Source organism: Doryrhamphus excisus, linkage group LG14, assembly GCF_037039965.1.
Source record: "Doryrhamphus excisus strain RoL-2023G ecotype Guam linkage group LG14, RoL_Dexc_Guam_v1.1, whole genome shotgun sequence".
NCBI classification, from domain to species: Eukaryota; Metazoa; Chordata; class Actinopteri; order Syngnathiformes; family Syngnathidae; genus Doryrhamphus; species Doryrhamphus excisus.
Window position 1 is genome coordinate 10,558,823 of NC_136370.1, and position 23,524 is coordinate 10,582,346.

The 23,524-nt window shown below is 40.4% G+C and overlaps 1 protein-coding gene across 1 annotated transcript; it reads right to left on the reverse strand.

The window, feature by feature from the left end:
- Positions 1-5,947: 5,947 nt before the first annotated feature.
- wdr43 (WD repeat domain 43) lies at positions 5,948-23,384 on the reverse strand. Its single transcript, XM_058091044.2, has 18 exons — positions 23,117-23,384; positions 21,490-21,624; positions 20,726-20,847; positions 19,555-19,675; positions 17,576-17,694; positions 17,391-17,493; positions 17,200-17,264; positions 15,597-15,756; positions 15,230-15,316; positions 14,857-14,982; positions 13,894-14,046; positions 12,002-12,088; positions 11,867-11,898; positions 10,464-10,527; positions 10,084-10,197; positions 9,439-9,508; positions 7,677-7,735; positions 5,948-6,732 (listed from the first exon to the last, which is right to left on the reverse strand). The coding sequence occupies exons 1-18, from the start codon at positions 23,321-23,323 to the stop codon at positions 6,598-6,600; spliced, it is 1,959 nt and encodes a 652-aa protein (XP_057947027.2). The 5' UTR covers positions 23,324-23,384; the 3' UTR covers positions 5,948-6,597.
- Positions 23,385-23,524: the final 140 nt, after the last annotated feature.

Sequence of the window (23,524 nt, forward strand, 5' to 3'; positions counted from 1 at the left end):
AGCCTCAGATGTTAGATATGAGATCATCATATTTTGGATGGGTATTCTACATCTTTGATAAATTGTTACAGTAATTGATTGCAGCAAAGTAACAAAGTGTTATTGGACATGAGGTAACAACGTCAGTGACATGCTACCCAATCTCATTATGTCTCACACGGATGACATTCTGTTTTCATTACTTAGCCTTGAGTCACTAGCTGATTGCTAGCCATGAGTATCACAATAATGCCACAGTGTACCACTATTGCTTATCAGATCAGACATATCCTTGGGCTTTCTGGCTGTCTCGGGTCATTAAAAGAAGTAGTTGCCACAACAACAAGGCAAATGGACCACAAAGAACCGATACACCTGGTATGACACAGAAGAACTCTGCCCCCTGTACAACTCCCTAAATCCAAACATGCACATCCTCTCTAGCTGCAAGTTCCGGTGGCTGAGATCATGGAGTCCTGCAAACAGGTAACAGGAACAACCTAGGCACAGCCCTGAAGTGGATCCAGTTCACCAGACCAAAGACCAAAATGCACCGCTGTATCAAAATAGAACGGTCCCTTCTGTCAATGGGAGGCGAGTTGCAGTTAGCAACCGATCTCGCCTGCCAAAGTTGCCAGCTAAAGTTCCCGGCAAAGATTATTTTGACAGTCCTGAGCCCAGACATTGTGCTCTGGTCAACTGCACGATAAAGACAAGTATGTGGAGATATTCCACCATCCCATGAAATACCAAGAAATATGGGGAAAAGAAGGATCCTAGGCAGGCTGCAAAGCATGGTAGGTAGACGGCCCCACTGTAGCTCCCCCACCAAGAGATGTTACGGGGATAATGGAGCAAAACATTGATGGATAGTGGCCCGACTGATGAGCCTGCAGCCTGCACAATGGCACCATTGGCGGTGTAACAAGCACAAATACTAAGCAGGCAGCACCAACAAATGTGCTTGTGCCATACTGTATATCAGGTTATTTTATAACGGCTTATTTCTGTACAAGAACAATCTTTTTTTGGTTTTGTTTTCCATTGGGGGCGGCACGGTGGTCGAGTGGTTCGCGTGCAGACCTCACAGCTAGGAGACTAGGGTTCAATTCCACCCTCAGCCTGTGTGGAGTTTGCATGTTCTCTCCGTGCATGCGTGGGTTTTCTCCGGGTACTCCGGTTTCCTCCCACATTCCAAAAACATGCTAGGTTAATTGGCGACTCGAAATTGTCCATAGGTATGAATGTGAGTGTGAATGGTTGTTTGTCTATATGTGCCCTGTGATTGGCTGGCGATCAGCCTCTCGCCGGAAGACAGCTGGGATAGGCTCCAGCACCCCCCGCGACCCTCGTGAGGAAAAAGCGGTAGAAAATGAATGAATGAATGTTTTCCATTGGCTCCCCTCCAGTTGAGAAAAATCACATAGGCAGAAAACAACTTTAGTTAACAAGATTTAATAGATGATCGGAGACACCCCGAAGAAAGCTGAAGATACTGTACGATAAATGATTGATACAGTTGTTGACTCCCAAAGGCCGGATTTCCACTGCAACTTCCAATTCCAAGTTAGCGCCCATATCCAATCCAATTTTTGACTGCAATATGCAGTAAGTGTGTTTATGGTGCCCTATGTATTTAAAGGGGATCTGTTTTGCTATTTCCACTTTTCTGACCTATAAATGTTTTTAGAATGCTGTATTTGCGTGTTAAACAGGGCCAAGGTTTCAGATAATGAAGTTTCCGCATTTCCGCCAACTTTGAGATGGCTCTGAAATCTCGGTTTCAGAGAGTTTTTTCTAACACTGTCACCCTGCGATGTCACAGTGAGCCAGACTCCCTTATATGGATGTTTCCACTCTGCTGCACTCTTTTGTAGGAGATTTCACCATAGTAGCCCCAAGTTTTTTTTATGTAAGTAAGCGGTGGTCTGTGTAGTATTATAGAGTGTTCACAGAGGGTGAGTCTATACCTGCATACATGCAAAACATGTAATGAATATATTTCCACTGCCATGTCTGCACAAACCGGAATGAAACAGTCACTCACAATGTCTGCTCTGACTCAAATGCCGACTGATGGGTTGCCGGTATCTTTCAGCACAAGACTACTTATGCTCCCTGTTGAACTGGTACATTCAATTCAAACTTACAGGCGATGCAGAAACTCCATTAGCTTACGTGACCTCTTGGTAGTGGCGTAATGCGCAGTGAGCGAAGGGCTGTGTCATGACGCCAGAAAAGTAGATCTTTGGTGTTAGCTGTGAAAACGAATGTTGCTGTAGCTTGGTTAATATGCAGGTCATGTTATGAAAATGGAACATAGTTGGCGTTTTAACGGGTTTATTTTGCGGGGCTTTATAGTCAAAATAAATGGCCGTGCAAATTACGTGTCTGCTTTTAATACTTGTTTATATATCTCGTAAATAATAACATGATATTTAGTTTTCAAGCTGACAGTAACTATTGATTTACTGCTTACTAAGGTTGAATATTTACCGGTCCCAAATCAGTACTTGTGTCCAAACTGGTACCTATGTACACATTTTGTCTAAAAACAATGGCGTTTTATTTTGACAGAATTTTGTGACATGCAAGTTCAACAGAATAGTAATTACAATAATCCAAAACCATAAACTGTCATACATTAACTAAAATCTACAAAAATGTTCATAATTATAACAGAAAAACCAACAGCAATACAGGGAATGTCCAAAAGAACGACCTGTTTTTCCGCTCTTGTGAATGCATCACATTTAGGACTGGGAGTGTTGTGTTGCTGTTGTGGAGCCGGACGGCAAAATGTATGTGCTGTGTTGGATTTGAGCACTGCTGTTGGTCTGTTATGGTTCACTACTATTTACACTAGTACATTTGACAGTCCCCAAAGACAAGGTTAAACCCATTGAAGTTGGATGTACTGGACTAGGATTCAACTTTGCTCTCAAGTATCATTGTTATAGTACATTGGTCATAGAAGTACATCAAATTGTGCCCTCTGCCCTCTTCATCTTCTGTGAGTTTCTCTAAAAAATTGGACAATGCTTGCAGCCGGAGCACTTTACCAAAAATCAACTGGGAACTCACAGTTATCCGGAGTTTTACTGACAGGTGTGTGGGTATAGTGAAGAAATGTCACACTTGGGGAAACTGGTGGATTATCTCATTGTGTACATCCAGGCAGCAAACTGAAGAATAAAATGATATTTTAAGCCAGAAAGAGTTAAACTCATGCATGGACAGATAGTCCATAAAAAAAACATCCAACAAAAAATATGTATCACAATTTTTCTCAAATAAATATGAGATCTATTGCTTTCCTCCGGCACAGTGCCTGCAGCTTTCAAGACTGCGGTGATTCAACCTCTCTCCAAAAAACCAAACCTAGACCCAGAGAGTATTTCTAATTATAGTCCAGTGTCTAACATCCCATTTATTTTGAAAACCCTCGAAAAAATTGTAGCGCAACAGCTTAATGATCACATGGCCTCGAGCCTCTTCAGTCTTATTTTAGGTTGAACCCCTTTACTGAATCAGCCCCTTGCAAAAGTGACAAACTCAAGTCTTTTATCCATGCATCGTGAGACCGCCTCAATATTATTATTACTAGAGCTGCCTTCGATACCGTCGATCACACTATCTTACTGGAATGCCTTAAAACGCTTATTGGTTACTAGTCCGGTACTTTCTTGGCTTACTATATGTGACCTCTGAGTACTGTGGTGTCACTTGCGGAGTTCCACAAGGATCAGTGCTTTGCCCTCTTCTGCTCAATACATGACATCATTCACAAACATAAGATTAGCTTTCACTGTTATGCCAACGACACTCAGCTGTATGTGCTATTGAAGCTAATCGACCCACGTGACTGCTCTCATCTTGAGACCTGTCTCATTGATATTAGACAATGGAAACCTGTATCTTTTTAGTCTTGAACTGAAACTGTGATGCATTCCATTGTAACCTGATGCATGTTGAAATAAAATGCAACCACTAAACAAAACAGAGATGTTGATTATTGGCCCAGGTGATTATTGCCAGCACTATGGAAGCAATATTAAATCTCGTCACACTCTGGTTGGATGAACGTCAAAAAGCATCACTTCCAGGGAAGCTATAGGGTCCATGGAGCTGAGCGGACTGACAGCAGTCAGAGTGAGCTGAGTTTCTTTACTTTCTTTCCCTTTTCCCTGTGGGATGCAGTCACGCAGATTTGAAGGGAGACAGCGGTCAGAGCAAATAAAACGTTTCTTCCGTAGTAAATTATTTCACAGCGATTCAATTCTACGGCTATTGTCTCACTTTGTACATACTACAACGTAATCCCAGCGTTATTGAGTTTTGTTCGTTCATTGATTCATTATATCATATCACTGACGTGGGAGGAGCAGCCACAGTAGCAGACAGTGTTGTTAAAATCATACTAAATGTATGTCATACCCCAATGAGCTTCCCCTGTTTCAAAGACCAGCAGCGCCACTGGCACTCTGGTACCACTTTGGTCATGGGATTCAAGCCATCTCCTTAATGCCCTCCTCAACTATTTTCAAAGGGTTTGTTAATATTCTCTGTTCAGGCATTTGAATAGCCCGAGCTGTGAACCACCTCGAGGCACTCTTCTTTTCTTCAGTTTTTCTCCTTTTCCGAATTACATCAAAAGATTCATGTTAGAAGCCACGACACGCGGCATGCTCTCAGTGCTAATAAAAGTTCTTGTTTGTACTTCATAAGCTTCTCTCACCTATGTTACAAAGAAAAGCACACTTTTTTTGTTTTCTCTTTTACATTTTCATGAGATTTGCACTGAATTATACACACATCTGATATGTATGGACAGCCGTCAATGCATTATTCTGCCTGTTAATTACATGGTGTTCATTCACATAGTTATGGCTAATTACTGTGTATGATAGCAGCGGCTGTGAGAAACCAGCCACACAGAGCAGTCCTGACCACCATCTCTGTTAATGAGCTCACACCCTATCTGGCTATTATCTGTGCTCTCTTGGCCAAGGGAAATTTGTCACGTTCAAGTCTCGTGGGTCCTTTATTGATGACACTGGGGCAGCTGTCCTTCATTGCAGAGACCATACGGGCAAATCTCACAACAAATTGGGGATTTCAGAATATGTAAAACTGCGTTTGCAAACTTACATTAGGGTGCAAGAGGAATATAATGGAGGCTGATTGGATCATCTTTCCTGGGATTTGTTAAAAGGGCAAAGGTTGACCTTAACTGGCAAAAGTGCTTTCTTCCATAGATGAGAACGAGCACCAGGGGAACTGACAACCTCATCATTGCTGACGCACTTGCTTGCTCGCTGTTTCACACACAGACTCAAAACTGTAATTCAGCTGTGCTTCATCGTTCTCACAAATAAAACCACTGGAATGTTTCCACTTGCCATACATAAATGGATCTGAATCTTTGGCATGGTTTAACACATTACTACAACATTCTAACTACATTTATAGGTCAGAAAAGTGGAAAAAGCATAATAGATCCCCCTTTATTACTAAAGTAGACTCAAATCAAAATTTTGATTCTGCAGTCATTTTAAGTAATGTACAGTGGAAAGATGGTTAGCACCAATCTGTTCCAGTTGGCCCGGCTCAGCCCATTCTCTAACCAAGTCAATGCAACTCCAATTATTTACAAAGGAAAATATTTGTCTTAAATACAATTTATGAATTTTTGTTTTTCTTTAAATAAAGGTGGTATTCACAACTATATATCAGGTCCAAGTAAAAAGTGGTAAATTTCCTTTAGTGCAAGATGCTTTCAAATTACTCACATCCTCACTGGCACAGTGGTTCATTTTTGAAAAGCCATTTATTCAGCTATTTGAGCACTTTGTTTGCTGCAGAGTCAGGGCTTAAAGAGACTGACATTGTTGCAACTTCATTGTCATTTAAAAAGAAAGCTGCCACCATGAAACCTGGGGGGAAAAAAGCCATCAAGAGACTTGACTTACAAGAGATTGTTTAATCCCAAGAACTTCAAGGGGAATATTTGTAGAGGGAAGAGCTTGTACAAACACTTCACTGTACATAGAAATTTACATTGTGTGTAGGGACACGATGTATGGTCTTACTTAGCAAGTCCACCTCTGGAATGTGCAGTATTCTGTACAACATCCCGGCCCCAAAAATCGTGTGCAATTTAGTCTACATGGAGTAGTCAGTCAACCAATTGGAAGGTGCCAATAAGTCTACTGCACAGCAGAATATTGTATATTGAACAGATGACAGAACATTTGAAATAGACTACCCTGGGGGGCGGGGGGATTTTTTCTCCCCAGTCCTTTCAATGTAAACTCATCAGGCCATTGAGATCTGGGATACAGACTAGAACTGGCACCTTGAATTTAATGTCACAGGATCAGTTGCCCCCTTCCAGGCTCAGGCTCAGTCTCTTCCTCAGCCTGAAAAAGGCCAGGAGCACACATTCACCGTCGATGGTAGAACGGCTGGCGAGGCTGAGGCCAAACTGCTGTAATTCCAATACATCCCTTGATTTTGTAAAACCATATCTTGTTCATATAATAAAATCAAAGGCAAGAAAATAAAATGAAAGCATATATAACTCTCTTTCAGGTCCATTTTGTGTATGACTTGTTCTCATTCTTCTTCACTCTCATTTCCATTCTCCATGTCTTCATCCCTGTTGGCTTTAGAACCTCCCCTGCTCTTGGGATTCTCCTCACCCTCGTCAATTTGCTCTTCCTTGTGATCCTCCACCTCTTCCTCCCAGTTCTAATGAGGAAGAATACAAAGCATGTCAGTGTCATATCCAAAGTAAAAAACCTCTTTACAATACCTGGCAATTAACAAAGCCCCAACATAAATATTCTAATAAAAATAGGAATGTGTGAATGACCACCTGGCACGTTCCTGAATGCAAAAAAAGACTGATTTCATTTCTTCTAACATACTTATACAATATAATATGCACCAAAAGTTCTGTCTTCACAAATGATCACACAGACACCGGAATATGTACCCTTTTCTTTATAAATGGAATATTCTTTGTAGTTAGAGCATAGAAAATCTGGCTTATGACATAAATACATGTTTTAACATGACATGAAATAACACCCCTACAGTCACCTTTACCCTCTATTGCCCAATAGAGTAAACATAATGAGAGACCATAAGCCATTTAAGAAGGCGGTAAAACTCATGTCCATATGCGTTTCAATAAATGTGTTCTGCAAAAGTAGCCCGTGTAATTATGATTAATTATTGTGCGTGTTGTGAGATCATGCAAACCTGGAATAAAAGCCTGCTCTGACAAGCCTGGTGCTTGTGTGTTTCACCTACTGACACCAAATGACCAGTGCAGAACAATGCATATGGAATGAGCCTTTAATGTCTTGCTTGTATTTTAGCTCATTTAGCATTTTTTTGCATCAATATGCTTCATTGACGCAAAAAATAATTTTGCAGAATTTGTAACAATTTACTTGCTGGAATACGTATGACGTATATGTGTATTTGCATTTTTATCGTGAGTTTAAGGTACGCATACACACACTGAATGCTAACATACCAATTGCATAATTAATACTTCTAGTGATACACTTATCAAAAATGAATCCATATTCTGTCCCCCGTTTACACTCCATGGGATAAAGTAAATGGTAATTTAATTGTTGCAACTTTTCAACATACACCATGGCCAGTCTCAGAGAACTTACATCAGAGTCCTCATCGGGAAGGCCTTCATCCCCAGACGCCTCATCTTCATCGGAAGATTCTGTTTTTCGCAAGAGGAGAATACGTTTTATTCAAATGGAGCACCTGTGGAATGGAATGGTAATCTTCCGCCATCCGCCATCTTCCATGCAGACTTTCACAATGACAAATTACTGAATACGTTATCCAGTTCCAAGCCCATCCAAAATGTTGGGCATGGTTATCAGAAATTTATTTTTCAGTTATGCTACATCTAACTCTTCATTCCCCCTTATACGCCACCCATGTCCAAAAGCAGTTGCTCATGCATTCATTTTCTATGCTGCTTACGCATTAGGCTCGTGGGGGCATGCTGGAGCCTATCTTAGCTGATTTTGGAGAAGATGCGGGGTACACGTGGACTGACTGCTGGCCAATTGCAGGGCACACAACCATCCACACTCACATTCATACCGATGGAGAAGTTTTAGTGAACCAAACATGCATATTTTTGGAATGTGGGAGGAAGCCAGAGTACCGGGAGAAAAACTATATACAGAGATGTCCAACGGAGATTCAAACCCAGATGTTCCAATTCTCTTCACTGTGGGGCCAACATGCTACCCACTAGTCCGCGGTGCGGCCTCACTAGCCCATATGTTGTCAGCTAATTTCACTCAATCAGTATGGGAATCGGCAGCACAAAACCCTGGTTGGAGCATTCCTAGTATTCTTGCTTTGACCATTAAATTAAATGCACAAAAACCCACTCAGTTCTGCTGTCTGAAATGCACAGGGTAAATGTCTGTGAGCACTATGTGAAAAGAGTGCATTCTACTTCATCACTCATGTAACTGGAGCACTAAGGTGCATTCTGCTGGTGTGCTTTGGCAACTGCCAAAAGGACACAGGCAAATGACGGAAATCCGTCTTAGCAACTAAAAATTTCGAGCCCTGGATTACTGAAATTGCTTCCAAAAACCATCATCACAAGCCCTGACATTTCTGGAGCATCAAAGACGTCTATGTAATGCACTTACCAACAAAGGCAGCAGTAATTACAATTTTAGTTTACATTTGATAAGTGATAAAGAATCAAGAGTTGTCTCTATTGACATTTCCTTGTACAAGCTGCATTCATGCGTGTTGGAGACACTTTAGGTCATGGCTCTGTGGAAGCTTGGGGGGGAGCCCTCATGCATCACATACAGGGGTGTCAAAACTTAAAATCTGCCCAACGTTCTTTTCCAAATTGTTTTATATGGTAGAGTTATGAAAAACGACAACAGGCTTTGTAGCTCTGCTCAAAAGTAGAGGTGAATACGTACTAGTCATGTTGCCAGGCTACAGGAGGGATGTTGGCGTGTAGTGCATAGCCAAAAGGGCCTGCGTGGTGAGCAACATTGCCAACGTGAATCTTCATAAACTCTATGGAAATAGCTTAAGGTGACTTAATAAAATTAATGTATCTCAAAATAGTGAAGTTTTGCACTACCAGCATTAAATTAATCAACAACACAACCAGTTGCAAATGTGGCAAACAACAGAGGCATTAGCTACGTTAAAAAAAATGTTCTCACACTTAACTTCTGTTCAGCACTTTGCTCAAGGGCTGCTGCTTTTGAAAGGCCCTACAGAAAAAACGCTTGGCTTTGCAAAGGGGTGATTCACGCCACACAAATTCAAACATTCACAACCAGCGACTAAAACTCTGACCTTGCAAAGGTGAAAAAACGCAAAGAATAAACATACAGAGACTGAAAAACAAGAACAAAAAGTACTTACCCTCTTCATACACCAACTTGGCAGTGTGGTCAACTTCAGATACCTTGTTGCTGCTGGTACTTGTCGCCACCTAGTGGTGTATAAGAAAATCTGCTGAAGCACAGAAGGCTTTTGGGAACCATTCAATGTTTCCCCTGCCATTATATTAACCCTCCTCCCTGACCCAAGGAGAGCAACTTAACTTAATTACATTTTCTATATAGTGCCAGATTACAACCAAAAAGCTCCCCTGGGTTTCCTCAGGTCGGATAAACAAACAATAGAGAGCATTTTAATTTGTTTTTTCGGAGGCATGCAACATTGACACGGAAATGTGTTTAGAGGCTGAGTAAACAACAGTCTGTATGTAGTTCAGTATTGTAGAATTAATCATGCAAATAGATTTAATACACAAAAAGTAGGTCAGACCACCATGTTATGGTCTTGCAGGGATTCAAGAAAGCCAAGACTGTTTCCTTTAGTATTTGATTCGGATTTCCATAAAAAGACCCTTTCAACTCCCAAATGTTTGGGGTTTCAAAAACTGTTAAGCATGTTGTGGGTGGTATTGAAAAACTGTCTAATAAACCCCAGCCCACCACTTGTTTATTGTCAATAAACTGCAAGGAGAATATGCTGAATATTGCCATATTTGTTAAATCTGACCTGTGTAACAAGGAGGTATAGCTTTCCATGTAGCTTGGTCAGCTTGTGGAACATCTTCACTCTGCTCTCAATCAGGTGATAAAGCAGTCCTAGTTGGGAAACCAGGTTAGGCAGCTGTCAAATATACAAAAGAATTAGTCAGGCTGGGATGAAAATGCCCAGAACAAGACAAATTGTACGAAGAGACTTGCAAGTGCAACCTCAAACAAATGTATCAAAATGTGACTTGTTTTTGTTTACTCTGTGCACAAATTTTTGGCAGTGTTTCCTTCTGTTTACACATTGGAGGGTGGAGTTGCTGATTAGGAGAAATACTGAACTTTGCGTGTAGGAACACTGTACCAAATAAGCTACAACTGACAAGATCTGCTTGGACTCACCGATGACAGGTATGATGTGTGGTACATGAGCACTGCTTTGAGCCACCGGACCATTACAACTGCCCTGGAAAAAAATCAAGAAAAATGGCAACTGCTTAACTCTTCAGGCAAAAAAATCAGTGCTTGAAATGTATCGTATTGCGTTCCAGAGAGCAAGTCACATCAGTCAAAAAATGTGTCAGAGGAAAAACATGTCAGTTGCATTTACCGGTATTTATGATCAAAATATCAGTTATTTTATTTTTTTAAGTAGTGCCATGGCGCCACTCCAAACAAATTCACAAGAGAGGACAACAAAGCCAAAGAGGGCAATGTTTACACCAACAGGGAGAAAAAAAAACAACTACTCAAGCGGAAGTAAAGCAATGTTTAAGTATGTGGATCCAATACAATCTTAGAGGTTTAATAAATGCCAAAATGTTGTCAAAGACACTTAATGCATAACATGATACCTGGATGCATCTTGGTGTGTAGAAATGAATCAAACAGCCACATTTAAACACTAAAATTCATTTTGCACCACAAACAAATTAAAATGAACTGAAAATACTCCTGTATTTAGTCAGCTAGTGGCTGGCACAGTTGCTGCAATCTCCAACATGGATATAATTAGTATCCTAATTAAACTCTGCTGTCTAAATATGACATTCCTCAATCCACAACTGTGTCAGAATTACAGTAATCCCTCGTTTAACAGTCATTTGGTTCCAGACCCAACCATGATGAGTTTACACTTTTACAGTCATATTACCCAATATAATTAGAAATCTTTGACATAAATAAGACATTACATAGACTCACACATTAGCATTTACATTATTGTCCGTCTATTGCAGTCGTTCTCCATTTTCTGATATGCCCCCCCCCCCCATGGCAAAGAAATGTTTTTACGCCCCCGATTTGAAATATTACTATACTAAACTGATATTTAGCTGTACTGTACAGACTGAACTCAAAACTGAAACCAGCAAAATCCAATAAAAAATCTATGTACAGTTGTCCTTTTCCATGATGGGGCTCAAAAATTATTATTATGGTTTTCAAAAATATATAAATCAGGGTTGGGCGATATTTTTTAATTTATCAGCTTATTTACTTTGATTATGTGTACTGTATATTGGGTAATACGAATGCCAAGGTGACTATAGAGGCGTTCATGTCTCAAGAGCATTAATGTAAAAAAATATTTACAGGGTCGTAAACAGATTCTCCAACAAAAATATTTTATTTATAAATAAAGAATCCTACTTCATGGGAAAAAATTACTGATCACAGTCTGGCCTGGAACAAATTAACCGCAAATGACGGATTACTGGATACATATAGTTGCATGTATAACATAAGTTTCAGCCAAACTATGAACAAATCTAGTCCAAAAAAATACAGTTAAAGCTTGTACTTACGTAAATGGGTGCCCTTGGAGCCTTCTGGTGATCTGCAAGGAGAAAATGGTTGATTAAATGACTCCTGACCAACCCAGTGTCACTACAAAATATACGTAAAGAGGCTTTGCAATGTGACAACAAGCTGACACTCACCTCTTCTACCAGTGGTAGAACAGCTGGCAGGGGTAACCGGGCAACTGTTTTCTTTATCACCATGTCTTTATGTGTCTGAAAAACTTTCTATGAAAGGCAAGAAGAAAAATGTAAATACCTGTTAGATGTAGTTTCACATAGGCCTCTCTTGGCACATGGCAAGATTGCGTGACCACAGCAGACTGATCGCTGTAACTATCATCTCACTTCTGGTCTTGCATATGTCTTATCACAACCTTTGGCATGCCTAGGATTGATTGACCAGCACATAGTTCTGTGTCCCACATCAAGAAATGTGTCATTAAGTCACACCACACGGGGGTGGGTGGCATGGGGCAAATTTAGGTAAGAAAAACAGATCTACGAGCGGTTGAGCAATTGTGAAAGAAAAATTGTGTTCAGCGATGAAAAAGCATACATGTTTCTTCAAATCACAAACACGGTCGGTCTGAAACAAAAACTAAAATAGCATTGTGAACATGAACCCCACCCTCCACTAACTTAAAAAGGTAACAAATACCACAGAGATGTGCATACAATTCTACACAAGTTCCCAAGCCTTACTTAACCGTTTAAAGCCAATGTGAATGTTACACTGTAAACAGCCTTAATGTTAGCGAGCTAATGCTAACAGAGGCAACTTGACAAATACTTTAAGCCCTGTAATGTGTATTATTGTTTGTGTCATGTCTTGTATGAGTTTCCTGTGCGTTTTTTCCCCAAACAAAACTTGCAAAAGTTGCAAAAAGCACAAATGGGAATATGGACATTAGAGGGTCCTTTGACAAGTTGGTGAAATGAAAAGGCAAGAAAACTCGCCAAAGAAAGAAAAAAAAACATCTGTTAAAATTCTACAATTCCATCTTCATAAATATCCCCCAGGAGGATATTTTTTGCAGCTGTGACAGCTGAGAGAGATAAAAATGGAAGGGACTGTTTTGGGGTATGACTTATCTACTTTACGGCCTTGAATCTATGTCAGTGAGTTTGCGCACTTTCCATGTCTGGAAAAAACTGCTGAGCCAAAAGGGATCCCAGCACCCACCATCAACATTCAATTGGGATGCGTTTGAATCAACACAGATGAAGACTCATGTGGGTGAGTTGTCTGCACTCATTGGCAGTATAAATGCTTTAAAGGACACATCTGAAGAGACCCTGACACTTCATCTGCCATCGCCAATACATATACACGCCCACATAGTGACGTACACACACCCAAGCAAGACTCCTGAATCAGCCAAAGTGACCCGAGACCCATTACTTTTACACTGACTCAGCTTACTCCCCAACAGCAGCATTGTATGAGTCTCATGCCCCAGGAAGGTAGTTAATGGCATAGGGTCATTAATGGCTCAGGTCCCCAAGAGGCTCGGTCTCTGATAGCTGATGGAAACAATGGAGCTGATTTAGCTGCCAAGAAAGTATCTGGATATGACATCTGACTCAGGTGAGTGACATTTCACGATTCATGCTCCGAAGCGCTTTATCACACTCAGAGAAAGTGGCAGCACTATCTTCTCTCCTTCAGCCTTCAGTCAATCGGACATGGTTCAGGTCGCAGTCTTACTGACTTGGCCAACCCTACAGGCACCCGGAGCTATTGGCCATCTGCAAATATGCAACATGGTAAAAGGCTGAGCTAGGTAAAAGAACGTCTGCCTCGGACTTGCTCCTGCACTTGTGTAGAAGATGAGTCCCCACAGCTTTGTATCATTCTTGGTATATAAACTGAAAATTGAGGTTGTGTGTCCGAGACTGATTTGGAATCATTAAGGCTAAACCAAAAACGCCAAACTTGACAATAAATTGGAGTGACAAGAACTTTCAACAGTAAGCAAACAATACTTGAAATAATGGATTTTCCCCTATAAAACATGAGGGATACTTACACTTAAGATGTTGCCGTCACTGCTCTCGAGGCCCTGCACCAGCAACACTGCAAAATTGTCCGCCTGTAAAGAGGGCATCCCCTTTGCAGCTCCTTTCACAGTGGAGGCTGCAGACTGTAGATCAATTTCGCCAAGCCGTTCTGCAATCGACATCTAGAGATGGAGAAAAACGTTTGCTAAATGAGATGTGGATATAAATTCAGTGAGTGAAGCGTAACTACAGGGTTTCCGCTACATCCAATGGATTGTGGCGCAGTGCCACAGTACATTAAAACCACCACACCATGGAAATGAAAGTTTTGTTAACATCAAAGAAATGTTAAATAGCGGAATGGAGATATATGGCATTACTTGTGCTTCACACGCGAACGTTCCTTCTTATAATGACAGCATTTAATTAATCTTATGTAGCAAAGTCCACAGCGGAGCGCAACTCTGTTTATGTTTGTCATTTATACCGGTATAAGTCATTTTCTTATAACACTCTGCTGGTATGATGGTGTATAAAAAAATATCACCTAACCCTAGAGTCATATAATGTTTCACACAGTGTTCTCCACGTATATATTAGGAGGTAAATGAAAAACGACCCTAACGTTGACATTACAGACAGTAAATTTAAATATAAAAAAAATCCTGCCACAGTGCAAGCTCCTGTGCAGCTCACCACCATGGCTTAAAAAAAATCCTTATGAACCATTCATAATCAAAACCCACATGCAGAGAAAAACACAGAATGTTGATATAGCTACTAAATTGAGATCTCTCCATATTGTAGCATAAGATGCACAGGTAAAACACTGCAGATGTTATCACAAAGAAGCTTTAGTGTCTGGCAGTGGCTTGTTTACTTGTGCCCAAAGAGATTACATTCACAAAGACAATAAGATGGCACTTTTCTGAAGGCAAAATCAAATCAAAATTCTGGTACGTGTTATTCATGATTAGGGACACTCAACAAACCTCTTTAGTGTCTGAGTCTTTTTTTCTTTTCTCCGATGACAGTGAAGTTCCCTTAAATGGAGCTTGATGACCAGGAAGCCCTGGGACCAGAACTTTGCTCTTGTCATTGACAATCGGAGTTTTCACCTATAATAGGAAATAAATTAGTCAAGCAATTTTTTTTTCTTACACGTGTAGAGATTGAATTCCTTTTTGGACCTGAATGGTCCTAAACTTGAACTACAATAATTGTTTCAAAAATATTTACAGCACTAAAAGCTCAGTTACTCTCCAAAACAGACAGCAAAAAAAAATACAGCATACTACAGGTGCAACAAAGGTCAGCATCGACAGAGAACCAACTTAAGTGGTACTTAAACACCATGACTATTACCTTAGAAACAGTGGATGCAATGGGAAGCGACAGTGCAGTCTGAATATTTCGGCTCAAACAGATGTGTCTTTCTGCGGTGTCGATATTCTGTAGCAAAGATAGGTTGGTGGAAAATCATCAAACACAACAAAAACTTGAACACTACTTCTAGGAAGCTAACAGAACAGTAAATTTTTATATCTGAACAATGAATTGGATACTGATGAGACATTCATTATATAATACATAACACAGTCAAAGAAATTACCAAGAGCTGAAATACCATTCTAATTTGCTTCTGTATTGCATTACTGATATTTCTAATATGAAAAATCACATAAATCACACAAAATCGGATAAGAAAAGTCAGAGCCAGCTGTGTGCTCACCACTCTCTCCATTACAGGCTGTAGGTAATTGCCGTAAGCGAGCATCACAGTCCGTGAATCAGGACCCAAGGTAGCCGCAAGGAGGGGGATTGGCATTGGTGAGTCTTGGTTGTCTGACATCTGCACTGTGCACGAAGCTGACAGAGGCTTCTTACAGTGACTGCAAGGAAAATAGTTTGGCAGATCAGTTAGTGTGAAGTAGACCATCGAAGAAACTCACTAGTATGAACACATTAGCTATATTCGTAAACATTAAGGTTTTGCTTTTAAAAGATTCCTTCATTTATGGGCATAAGCCCATACAGCATCCTGAGCATACTCTTGCTGCTGTGCAATGCAAATTTCCCCATTGAGGGACGAATAAAGGCATATCTTATCTTATAAATGGTCAAAATGGTATGGTATGTTGACGTAGAAATTTTGGTATAGCTGCACTGGAGATTATTCACCCTCAATTGCAAATAAATTGATTTTGCAAATCTACAAACAAGATTGTAATATTAGATGTGTTGAGCTATTATTTTGTTGGTTTACTGCAAATTCCTGAAAGTTTCTAGGCAGATTATAATGAGGGTTGGTCATTCTGAATGCAAAAATACATGCTGAATATCAACAGCCTCACCTTGATTCCTATGAAATGGCTTAAAACAATCAGTCCTGCTGCACAACTTGTGTCAGGCTTATTATTGCAGCCCAAATCATGTGAAAAATAATTGGAGACATGGGGGTGCTATGTTGATAAAGTAAGATTATAGCGAGATAGATTTGGCACATATAATAATGTAAACCCAAAAGCAGAGGACAGTGTTAATTAACACTACTTGCATGAATGCAAAAATGCAGATTGGTCTGTCCTGCTCAACCTAAAACAAATTCTGTGTCCAGATTGCAGGGGTCTCCTACTATCATCGCCATAAGAGCTGTCAACTATATTATATGGTGATACTATGACCCCTGTCATAGCATCACCATCCTAAGGCTGGCCACACAGTGTGTTTCTGTTCATGAAACAACAGCACACAAATCATGTTTGATGACAAGACATAATTACCACTGTATAATAAGAGAGCAAACTTGTTCAATTACACTTAAAGTTAGGACATACCCCACTAACGTGATATCCATTATCAAAACCAAGCTCCGAACCAAGTGTATTGCTTGTTTGTTTTAAAAACAAAATATCACTGTAGTAGTAAAAAGTCCCATTTGGAGTTTTAAAAACCAAAATGTCACTGTAGTAGTCTGAATACCAGATGCTAGACAGATAACTAGCTAGCTGCTAACGAGCTGCCGCCAGTGCAAAGTACAGTCAGTGACAGCTAGGGAAAATGTGTAAACTAAGACGCAAGAATAGTGGTATGACACTAGGTTGGGGAAAAGTGATCAAACATGCTGGTATTGATTGGTGTAGCCTGTGTCATACGGGACGTGCCATTTTGTTGGCAACTCGATGTGACACAGCAGACATGTAGGATTTGCAGTTTTTGTGATCAGCTTAAAAAGCGTTGAGCGGCACATGTTTTTTACGGAAATTGAATTACATTACTCAGTGGCTGATCGATCGGAGCATCCCTCATGAATATGGTTTGTTCTCAGAGCTTACCCATTTAGGAAGTGCTCAAAAATATGCAGCTGTCCATCTTTACACACCACTGCAAGCCGTACCGCCTGTCCAAGAGAAAGAACAAAACATTTTTATTGTCAACACTTTCCTACATCTATGTAGAAATCCTACAATGCATCACGATTTCTAAAACACAAAATGGTTGTGCATTACTAGGAAATTTCCCTGACCTCTTCCTTGCTTTTAGATGTGACAACATCAATGTGTTTAGGTTCGTCTGTGAGTGTGAACGACACTACAGAGTTCTTGTCCTTTCCATCCTCACGTACTTGCCTGCAGCGAGACAATTTTTTACATCATTACCACATCACTTGTAGTTGTATACGACCTCAATTGGTAAGGTCTGTACACTCACCATACACTGAGCAATCGATCGCCAGCGGCACCAGACAGAAAATAGAGGCCGTTGGTGTCAGGGGGCCGTGTTGTGGCAAAGCGCAGGGTTGTCACAGCTGTGGAGTGGCCAGTGAATTTCTGGCAGAAAAATGCAGAGCAATGTTATCACCTGGTGGAACAGTGACAGCATATTAAAATTGCTTGTGAAAAGTCAGAATATGCTATGATTCACAAGTGACAATATACAGGAGTATTGCAATACAAATCTAAAAAGGTCCACAAATACATTTTTCAGTAAGACATATGGTATAACCTCAACAGAAATTGTAAAAACATAATGTACAGTATATATCCTACTGTGTAAATAAGACAAGTATAGACATGCTGTATATGAAACGAATTCATTATACGGAAAATAAAATTCTCTTTAATTTGCAGGTGTGATGAGACTATGGGGCTGGAGCTCTTTAATATAGTGGGAGGTTAAACACGACTCAGGATAGAAACACTAATTTAATGTTTCTGCAATAACCTAGCAATGGGCTGTGCATTATTGTTTTGACTTGTAATATTTTATTGATTGTTTGCTTGATTGAGATGTTACCATTTATTTTATTCATTAAAAGTTTGGCGCTTTTGAAAGCATGTATACGATCGTGGTTGTATACTGCTCGGTTTGTTGTCTTTGTTGTCTTCAGGCTCTGTCCACAAGGAAACATTACTGGGAAATTCTTTTAGGCAATTGGAAGAAAGTGATTTAGTATCCACACCGTTCCGGATTAGTCAATAGTTGCATCCAGATTGGAAAGGATCAACAGACAGACATGTAGACAGAATCACGTGAGAAGCTAAATTATACAAAAACAGGGAATGCATGCCAAGTCAGTCGTCATTGTCTTGTTTAGACTGATGGAGTGGAATTACTTATTACATTTGACAAACTTTTTTATTCATAATCATGAGAATTAACGATCAATTATCGATTTAATGATTAAGAAATGTCAGAGGAAAAAATTATTAAAAATACCAGAGGAAGTCTGTTTTTTCTCAATTAAGAATTTATTTCAAGAACCTTTAATCCAACAATCCTCTTGCACAATTTAGGCTACAGTTTAAATGTGCAACTGTTAAAAAATACAACGGAGGGGTTGATCTGAAACTCCTCACAAAATAAAAGCCAGTGACAGTACTATTTTCTCAAACAAAATACAATTCCGCCTCTGACAGAATTTTAAAAAATCCGAATAAAAATAATTTCAGAACTTTAATCCACGTCTTGCACAATTTACAATTTAAATGTGCAACTGTTAATAGAAATGGGGAACTATGTCGTTCACCTTCCAGCTCGAAATGGTCCCACGCTACAATTCGCCTTGCACGCTTCATGTTTTCTACCTTTAGATACGGCAGCAGGGCAGAAGTCAGCTTGCAGGTTTTCTCTGCTGACCTTAGGCTATATTGCCCCCCGTTGGTGGGATATTTTTCTACCGCCACAGTTAAATTCATTACATCGCTTTCGCGATGCACACATGAACTCTGTTTAACACTGTCGAAAAATCAAAAAAAAAATTGCGTGATCGACAATTCTTAATGATTATGATCGATTGATCGTGCCCATCCCTAATGGAGCGTATGAACTAGCTTGAGTCATGCCATTAGAAATATTCAGATATTCTCTTAGCCTGTCAGCTTGTAACTTGTGGTCATGAGACAGCAACGTCATCTTTCCAGAAAGTGGCGGCTTGGTTGTCTACATGGCAACAACCCATGAAGCTTCTTTTGAAAAAATAAAAACGCCATTTCAGGGTACCCAGAACAGTTACCGGATGTATGAAAGGCTGAAATGATAAAATACTTTGCCGTTTAGACAAGAAACCTTTGTGTGGACAGTCCTTCAATCACCTGTATATGTCCTATCTTATCTGAACATCAGTTTCTTACATATTTTTTTATGGGTGTCTGTGTCATGCTCAGAAATGTAGATGCCATGAAACTTACTCTGTAAACCTCTTTTGTGCCCAAGTCCCACATCTTGATGATTTGTCCAGCAGAAAGCAGCAGTTTACCATCTGGGCTCACGCACAAACTGGTCACTGCAGCACGGTCTGCCTTCCATTTACTGTGTAGAAAGAGCAACATTTGCTGTGTTTAATATTCTTTGGCTTTGCATGCATTTGCTCTTCTGTTAGTGTGGACATGTGAAGGACAAGTAAGACAATGTCATCTGCACTTGCTACCACAGAATCTTCCTGCTGATTAAGACCTCGATTAGGCTAAAGGTTTTTTCCAGTAATTTGTTGTTCAAGTTTTTGGCAGTTGAAAAAAGCGGCAGATGAAAAGTAGTAGCAATCTGACAAGTCCTCTCTAGGGGTGGACATGCTGTTGCTCCAGACTAGATTGACACCACAGCAAATTTCTGCATGTTTACACAAACAAGTACAGTAAAGAGTTTACAAAGTTGCAAAAGTATGTCTGCCCAAACCTGAGAGTAGTGTTGTACTAAACTCACCATTAATGTAAAGTGGACTGTACTGTCAAAAGACAGACAGGAGGAAAAAAACAATTATTTAGCATGACAAGCTCTACCACAAATGTACAAGGAAGCTTTTTAGTTGCTAAGCTAAAATTTCTTCTTAAACCCGGTACTCGTTCATTCTTCCTCCTTTTGTTATTAGCTGGTGATTTGAGCATAGCAACACTAAATGAGCCTGTATGCCCTGGATTCGAAGTAGACTTCATCCACCGCAGACAAAGTAGCCTGCTTTAATGTTGGATGCCCTTTGCCGCCTTGAGTCCACAGAGGTGGGAATAACCAGCGCTGGCATGGAGAAGCCACCCGCTCTGACCGGCAAAGGTGCACAAATGTCGGACATGGCCGGGAGAAACCTCCCTTTCTGGCGGAGAAAGGATACTATGCCACTGTGTGTACACGGACATACATACTTTATATTCATCTACATGATAACATCACGGCATTCTATATTTTGTTTCATATGTTTGACATTTTCTATGTATATTTAATGTGCTTGTATTTCTGTGCATTTACGTCCACGGATATGACATTCATGCCATTAGAGGAGGAGGAAGAAAAGATGTACGCCTGTGGCACCTGTGCTTGTAATTAAGGAAGATGTAGTCACCCATGCAATTCGATAATCACAACACTGACCTCCGTGTCTTGCCTGTCTGCAGGTCCCATTCCACAATATTTGTATCATCTGAGCCACTATAAAATAAACTCTCTTCAGGATGCCAATGGACACAATTCACTCCTCTACTATGACCTCCGTCCTAAAAAGAAGAACAGAGAAGAGTTTGGTGAAGGACAAAATGGAATAGAAGTCGGACCATGTAAGAACAAGACAAGAATATCTTTCTAAAATGCATTTATAAGTTCAGCTTTACATGCTGTATAAACATGAAATCATTAGGGGGTACATACGGTATTCAGAATCAGATTCTATATTTAGTACAGATGCCTAGCGTTTTCCCCCACAGTACACATTGTGTTTCTCGGTTATCAAATACAAGCAGCCACAAAAGACAATGCACACTGCACAGCAAGGCATATCCAGCCATGCACGGCACCTCCACAAGCATGAGCAGTGTGCAGAAAAGCATCCGCAAAAGGCGAGGCATAGATGCAGCACTCCACAAGTGTGCAGCCAAGTGAAAGTCAAGTCTCAGGAAAGTGAGTGATAGTGAGTCCTCTGTCATTGGGGAACACTATGCTTTCCCGTGACATATGCAAAGACATCACTTATCACTTATGTTTCATTTGAAACATCCTTTAAAGCTGTGGACTTAAAACCGAGATATGTACTGAATCATGTTGATGGCATACCATTACACCATAAATTATTTCAAACTTAATAGTAAAATTTAGGGGGAAAAAAAGACCACACAGACACACATTTTTAATCTAAAACTCACCAAGGTGCAGTGCAGCGCTCCCCTAGCTGTACTGTAAATCAGCACTGTGCCTGCTGCTGTGCCCATCGCCAAGAGGTCTGCCTTCTCCTCCAGCTGCCCTGCCTCGGATTTCCTCTTCTTCCTCTGAGGCCCCTCCTGAAAAACATCCCACTTGTCATATTAAACTGCATTGAGCGAGAGAGATAGATATCTCCATATTTTGGATATAGAGGTTCATTCTTGACCACAAAAATGTTTCATTGAAAAGATTCTGACTCCATGTCAATGTGCCTTTCAGCAAGGTATCACCTCAACGGCACACTTGACTCGTTACATCTCCCCATGACACAAGTCGTGTTTTCGGAGTCCAAGTGTGAATGTGTATTAGGGCCCTATGATTTTCACGGATTGCACGGAATTGCAGAAAGAATCGCACTATTGGCCAATAAAAACTGAATTTTATGTCCAAAGCGGAATCTCGCTGAACATGACATAATGGCAATCATCTTGAGAAGGAATGTTCATGTGGTGGAATCATCACAAAAACTAACCCGTCCCCCTCGGAACTAAACATGTCAAAGCGGTAGAGAAAAAACTTAGAAACACCTCTTGCAAACTTGTGGGTTTAACTTTGTTTATCAGATCATACTGGTGTGGCTGTGTTTTTTCTACAATGATCACAAACATGGACATGACAGTTTTGTAGCCAAGTGTGTGGAGGGTGACATCTCATTAGAAAAGTTGGCCAGGCTACACACAATTACTGGGCAAAATTGGCCAATGATGTATTGCATTAATAAATCTGAAGATTGTTGCATTAATGTATGGGCATGCTATTCACCAACTCAAAAAGCTGTAAAATAAGTGTAAACGGTAAAACACTGATTTATTAAAAAAAACTATTTGGGAAATCAACATTTTTAATCAATAATATACCATATATATTCCAGCATATAATAAGCACGTAAACAGAATTTCAAGTGACCATATTGATTGACTAATAGACCGAATACTGGTTATAGTATGAGGATTGGCGGATCCATCATACATACCAATGGGAAACTCCGTTGTCTTTGCTCACTATAGTACTAATGCAAAGCAAGTCGACGACATGTGACGACACAAATAGAAAAATGAGGATCGATAGTTGAGGTCTAAAATTGTTAATTTGATGTATTCATCCACTACGTTCTGATTTTCGTAGTCTTTGATCCCTAGCCTATCACTCGTGTCATAATGGAATAAGTTGTTCATGAGTAAACTTACAAAAACTGGTTCTTTAAATTTTAATTTTATATTAACGGTTGGAAGTATTTTGAGACATGGTAGTTGTATTGCACCATATAGTTACCGCATAACGCTAAAAGGTTGGGTCGAGTGTAACATAACCATGTGGGAGCCAACATGTGCGTTCTGCGCAGATGATGAGGCTAGCCAGTAGCTAACGTGACTCTTTTCATAGCTAAGACACACAAGAAAAACGTCCTCGTGACAGGTATGAAATTGGTTATAAGCCATAATACGCGTTCCTTGGCATAACGATACTTATTATATTTCGGTACAATATGGTATAAGGCCAGTTTAGCCTAACTAGTTTAGGCCGCGCTAGCCATACAGCTAACTGAAGCGCCATCATAGCCTCACGTACCTTGACTGTCCGGCATGGTCCCCAATGTATGCATGTACAAGTGGCACTCAAATGAGCTGAAGGCACGTATTCTTGGTGAAGTGTTTTACTGTCTGTGTTCCAAATTCGAAGTCTGCCGTCCTGAGCACACACTGCCAGGTACTGTCGTGATTTTGGTGAAAAGACGCACGGTAGCTGCAGCGAAGCGCTGCCACCTACAGCCGCCATTTCTGAAGAGTTGCTTGCGTCTGCGTGCGTGGTTTACGCGAACCACGTGTGGAAGATTGTGCACATGCGCAGATTTGCGCCAAGCGTATCCACCACCGATTGGTTGCTACCAGAAAACAAAAAACTCTCCCATGTTGCTTACGCTTGCTACACTTGCACACGACTACGCGTGTATACACTAAAATATTTGTTTTGTGTGGG

Excerpts from the sequence above, each read along its gene's own strand:
- wdr43 (XM_058091044.2), bottom strand. The coding sequence starts at position 23,323 with ATGGCGGCTGTAGGTGGCAGCGCTTCGCTGCAGCTACCGTGCGTCTTT. Across the intron at positions 17,265-17,390 it reads CATCTAAAAGCAAGGAAGAG|GCGGTACGGCTTGCAGTGGT; the intron begins GTCAGGGAAATT and ends TCTCTTGGACAG. Across the intron at positions 11,899-12,001 it reads TTCTACCACTGGTAGAAGAG|ATCACCAGAAGGCTCCAAGG; the intron begins GTGAGTGTCAGC and ends TTCTCCTTGCAG.